At 37.5% G+C, this 4,632-nt stretch overlaps 1 protein-coding gene across 3 annotated transcripts in view; it reads right to left on the bottom strand.

Annotated features, from left to right (window-relative positions):
- LOC107726381 (microprocessor complex subunit DGCR8-like) overlaps positions 1 to 4,632 on the bottom strand; it is a 10,684-nt gene that overhangs the window by 3,537 nt on the left and 2,515 nt on the right. For all 3 annotated transcript variants that reach the window (XM_016535936.1, XM_016535938.1, XM_016535937.1), the window contains exons 4-14: positions 3,816 to 3,958; positions 3,354 to 3,687; positions 3,065 to 3,262; positions 2,884 to 2,985; positions 2,395 to 2,493; positions 2,182 to 2,264; positions 1,983 to 2,083; positions 1,739 to 1,845; positions 1,526 to 1,653; positions 1,306 to 1,419; positions 970 to 1,100 (exon numbers count right to left, since the gene is read on the bottom strand). In XM_016535936.1, the coding sequence (XP_016391422.1) occupies positions 1,017 to 1,100; positions 1,306 to 1,419; positions 1,526 to 1,653; positions 1,739 to 1,845; positions 1,983 to 2,083; positions 2,182 to 2,264; positions 2,395 to 2,493; positions 2,884 to 2,985; positions 3,065 to 3,262; positions 3,354 to 3,687; positions 3,816 to 3,958 (1,493 nt within the window). In that variant the 3' untranslated portion in view covers positions 970 to 1,016. The remainder of the gene's footprint in view (positions 1 to 969; positions 1,101 to 1,305; positions 1,420 to 1,525; positions 1,654 to 1,738; positions 1,846 to 1,982; positions 2,084 to 2,181; positions 2,265 to 2,394; positions 2,494 to 2,883; positions 2,986 to 3,064; positions 3,263 to 3,353; positions 3,688 to 3,815; positions 3,959 to 4,632) is intronic.

Below are 4,632 nucleotides of genomic sequence, written 5' to 3' on the forward strand. Positions count from 1 at the left end.
GAACTAAGGCAACATATACTATTTTTTTCTACTGAAGACTGCCAACCAGTCTCTAATGCAAGAGATAGATTATATCCGAGCATAATGAAAATGTAACAACAAAAAAGATAACTAAAGTAGCACACACTAGCATCCTATCTCCCTGATGTCTTGTTCCGCAACTAACTACAGGACCTCAAACACTTGTGCTTTCTCTGCAGTGCTTTCTGAAGCAACTGGTCAAGATAAGCATTGGTATGCTTCACTCCTTATTTAAAACAAACGCAAAGGTTGTTCATGTCACACAAGCAAATAGTTCCAACATTAGTGCGTTTCTTAACAGCAGTTGGAAGGGAACATGAAATGCTTTAGAAATACAACATTTAAATGCTTCACATGCCAATAAGAACTAGACATGGCCACTGAAGAAAACCCACACACTTTAAGCCATTATGAACCCAATTTCCCAGATAAAAGATCATGTGCACTGTGCATGCCACAGAAGCTGACAAAGGAACAAATCCTTGTAAAATGACAGGCGCATCAGTTATGAGTACCGAGATGGTCTGTCATGTGCAATCTGTAGTTCCACAGTAAATATGAAATGAATTTGCGGTTTAAGAAGGGAAAAAGCAACATTTTTATTAACATCTAAAAGCCACAAACTTAAAAGTTTCTGTAATATTTAACATACATAATTTGTACGATTTACCTTAATATAGGCATATTATTGTCAACAGACGTCATTATATTTGTGCACTCTCCGAAGCAGAAGTGCATCTGGAGGTATTTAATGCTTATTCTACCTTCCCTTAGTGCATGTATATGACGGTTACAGCAAATGTAACCCATACATTATGGGCAATAATTGGATTGGGAATAGAGCTCATAAATCTGATAATAAAAATGTAACTAGTATTGCCATTTTGCACTCCAAAATAATGCATATGTCAGTAATGGTAGGATGACCTTTTGTTATAGAACTATTACCATTGTTCAGTGCTATCTGCCATCACAACATGCTGAACGAGGGTTTGCTAGACGTCAACAGTACACAGAGGTTCACTGCCAGGTTGAGCCGACTCCATTACGGTCATCTTCGGCTTCTTTCTTGCCTCCTCCTGAAACAAATATAAAAACACAAATGAGTATGCACTAGAAAGGTTTAATAAGCTTTTTAGCTGTTAATTTATTTATTTATTTATTTTTTTTGATTGACTGGAAGGCATCAGCTCATCCAAACATGATGCATTTTATCTTCAGCCAACTCTTATTTATCTGAAGTACAAGATTTGGCTGGAAGAGGTCATAAATTTGTAGCTGTACCCTTTCCCGAGCCAGCTTCATCATCTCTTCTCGTAGTTTGTTGAGGATGTGAAGATTTGGCTTGTTCTTTTTGGCATACTGCTGAAGCTCAATCACGCTCTTATCAGAGTTCTCCTGAAGACGACGCAAGAATACAACATTACAACTTCTCAACCACACAAAATATTCCCCTCATATTTAATATCTTAATGCAGTGTGTTTTTGACATAACAGTGCTGACTTTCTTAACCATCTTGTTGCTTTCTCTGCCGTACATGCGCAGCAGTGAGCCCCAGTTCTTGACGTGAGGATGAAGCATTTGAAGAATCTTCTGTGAAGCCAGCTGCTTTCCAACCCTCTTATTTTTACCTGCAGTCATCAAGAGCAACAGCATTAGGTATGTTGTTTGTGATTCTAGTGCTCTAAATGAAACCTCTCAAGCACAGATACTCACACCAGCCCCGTACAGTGTGCTTCCCGCATGTCATGACATATTCACTCTTCTGGTTCTTTCCTGGAATCACTTCAAACTTGATGCTGGTGTCACCCATGCCATGGTTTCTATGGAACAGACAACAGATCTTCAGCTGCTTTTCAATTAGGCATGATTCAGGACTCATGGTTGTATTAACAGGTGTGTTTCCGGTAATATTGAATTGTCGGTGTAATCAAATGACACAACCTATATCATAACATACCTCTTAAGGCACTCATGAAGGATCTGATATGGTGAGAGTAAACCTGCTTTGTTGGTCAGCTCATACACTCTTGAATCTTCAATATTGATATGATTAAAATACTGTGGGATTGGAAAAGAAAATAAACATCCATAAACACCACAAAGAACAAAACTCTGACTAAAGATAAAATCGGTCATTTTACTCAGAAGAGCAGTACCTCCAGTTCATCTCCCTCTATGGGCTTCTCCTCAGACGTCTGCTTCACAAAGTCAGGAATGAGGATCTCCAGTGTTGCTCGAGCTGTCACAAAGAGGATGACAGTATAAATACGTATATTCTTCAGTAAAATAAATAATTGCAGTAATCCATTCATAAAAAAATTCTTGCTAATGTTACAGATTCAGACTAAGATATAAGAGTGAAAAGGTACCAGCTTTATTCTTGGCGAGTTTTTTACTACTTGCTGTTCCTGTGCCATATGTAACACCGTCTATAATGACTGAGGCTCCGAAGGGTTCACTTGGGTTTTCTAGGCAAAAAAAAATAAAAAATGTATATTAAGACCTCTATATATAAAAAGCAACCAAACACATTAAATAAGGCCATATATTAAATGCACATTTTATCATGGTTAGAGAGCTGTTAGTTACATCAAGCCCAAAATGTCATTAACCAAACTGTTCAGCATGGCCTTAAGTGGTTTACTGCTTTCACAACAGCATTATAACACATTTTAAGTACATCGATAAAAATCGCAACCCATTTTTCCACCAAGCGAGTTCATTAGCATAACTAAATGCTACTGCAGATATGCAGACTTGGCACACAAATAATTCAATATGCTTATTATTGGCTATTTTTTCACAGCTTCAAACTTTTTCTCAATTATAATTTTTGTCTTACGCTTTATGCTACTTACCACATTCAAAAAAGTTGTAAACTGGTCGCACTTTGAGTACTCTTTGCATATACTCGTGTAAAATGCAGACTTCTGACTTCCCGTTGGGGTTGATGACAAACTCTGAAATATAAATACAGTCGGTCTGGTTAAAACACATGTTGTGTACTAAATTCATTAGTGTAATGACTCAGACAAGTACCTTTCTTTGTTGGGGCGTCTTGTACGGAGAGTGTGATGAGCTTCTGATTGGCTGGTAGGATGGGCCTCTCAGACTCGGCCTGCTTCCTCTTCATGTCCCGGTTGAACTGTCTGCGCTCAGCCCATGTGCGAAACTTCTTCACCGTCACTTGCTCAAAATCAAAGCACTTCTCTAAGTAGCTTCTAAACTCCTCAATGTCTGGGATACAAGTCACAAGAAGAGAGGGTTTAAAAACCATGTGGATTTTAAACGGTTATGCACAAGAGAGAGTAAAACCTCAGCCTCTTACCAACAGACTCATCTTTGCAGACCTCCACCTTGGCTTTGACCTGGCCCAGCGCTCCCTGTGCAGTATCATTGGCTTGGCTGTCCTTCCCCTCTGAAGATCTTCCTGGCTTCATGAGGTCAAGCTCTGGATCTTCTGATGTTGGTCTGCCTGTCGGCTCTTCTGTGGCAGTAGAGTCAGGCTCGTCGGCTCTCTCCAATGTGATGCCCTCATCCCCAGATTTCACTGGAGACACCTCTGCAGTTGGAGTCACCTCTCCATTCCGTTCCCTTTCTTCTTGATCCTTCATTTTCTTATAGTGCAAGCAGGGAATGCTACTGGTTGGTGGGTCATGTTTCTAGGGGGAAAATGAGTAGAACACAGGGATGAGGTGCATGAGAATGCAAGGCATTCAACTTTTAAGCAGAAATGATACAAGACAAATATCATAAAAGTATCATATCTTAGAGGAGTCAAACCAATTACCCTAATGCTTCCTGTTCCAAGGAAGTAAGGTCTAGACCATGTTACAACTCTGCTTTCCCGGTGGAGGTAGACTGGAATGCCAGAGTTATGGAATGTCATGATCCACCCATCGGGTAACGGCTCAGTTGGTGGACGCCCACGACCTTAAAATAATAAAAATAATTCAAATCAATAATAATAATACCTAAAAAAAGTTAGTCACCTACAATCCTATGTAGGATTTTAAATGGTTTGAATTAGTTTTATTAACAAACTAAAATGAAAAAGTAAAAAAAAAAAAAAAAGTCAAATTAGAAAACCTGAAATTAAAATACATTCTCATGACACCAAAAATAAAGCATAATAAAAACATCCACAAATTACTTAAGTCTGATACAGAATATACACTACTGTTCAAAAGTCAGAAATTATCACATATTCATCAGACGCATTCAATTGATCAAAAATGACAGTTAAGACTTTCACATTGTTACAAGAGTTCTATTTCAAATAAATTCTGGATCTTTTAAACTTTCTATTCAATAAAGCATCATGGGGGGGATGGGGAATATATCAGTTTCCACAAAAATATTAAGCAGCACAAAAGTGTTCAACACTGACAATTTTTTTTCTGAGTACCAAATCAGCATATTAGAATAATTACTTTAATTTTACTAATCAATTTTAATAACTAGAATTCCACTTTAAAATATTTTAAAACAAATTGTTTAATATTTACAGTATTCTTGATTAAATAAACCAAGCCTTGGAGAGTATAATTTTATTTTTTACAAACTTTAATACAAGTTTTGTATTAAGGTTTATTTATTTTATATAT

Source organism: Sinocyclocheilus rhinocerous, unplaced genomic scaffold (assembly GCF_001515625.1).
Source record: "Sinocyclocheilus rhinocerous isolate Xijiao unplaced genomic scaffold, SAMN03320098_v1.1 scaffold2050, whole genome shotgun sequence".
NCBI classification, from domain to species: Eukaryota; Metazoa; Chordata; class Actinopteri; order Cypriniformes; family Cyprinidae; genus Sinocyclocheilus; species Sinocyclocheilus rhinocerous.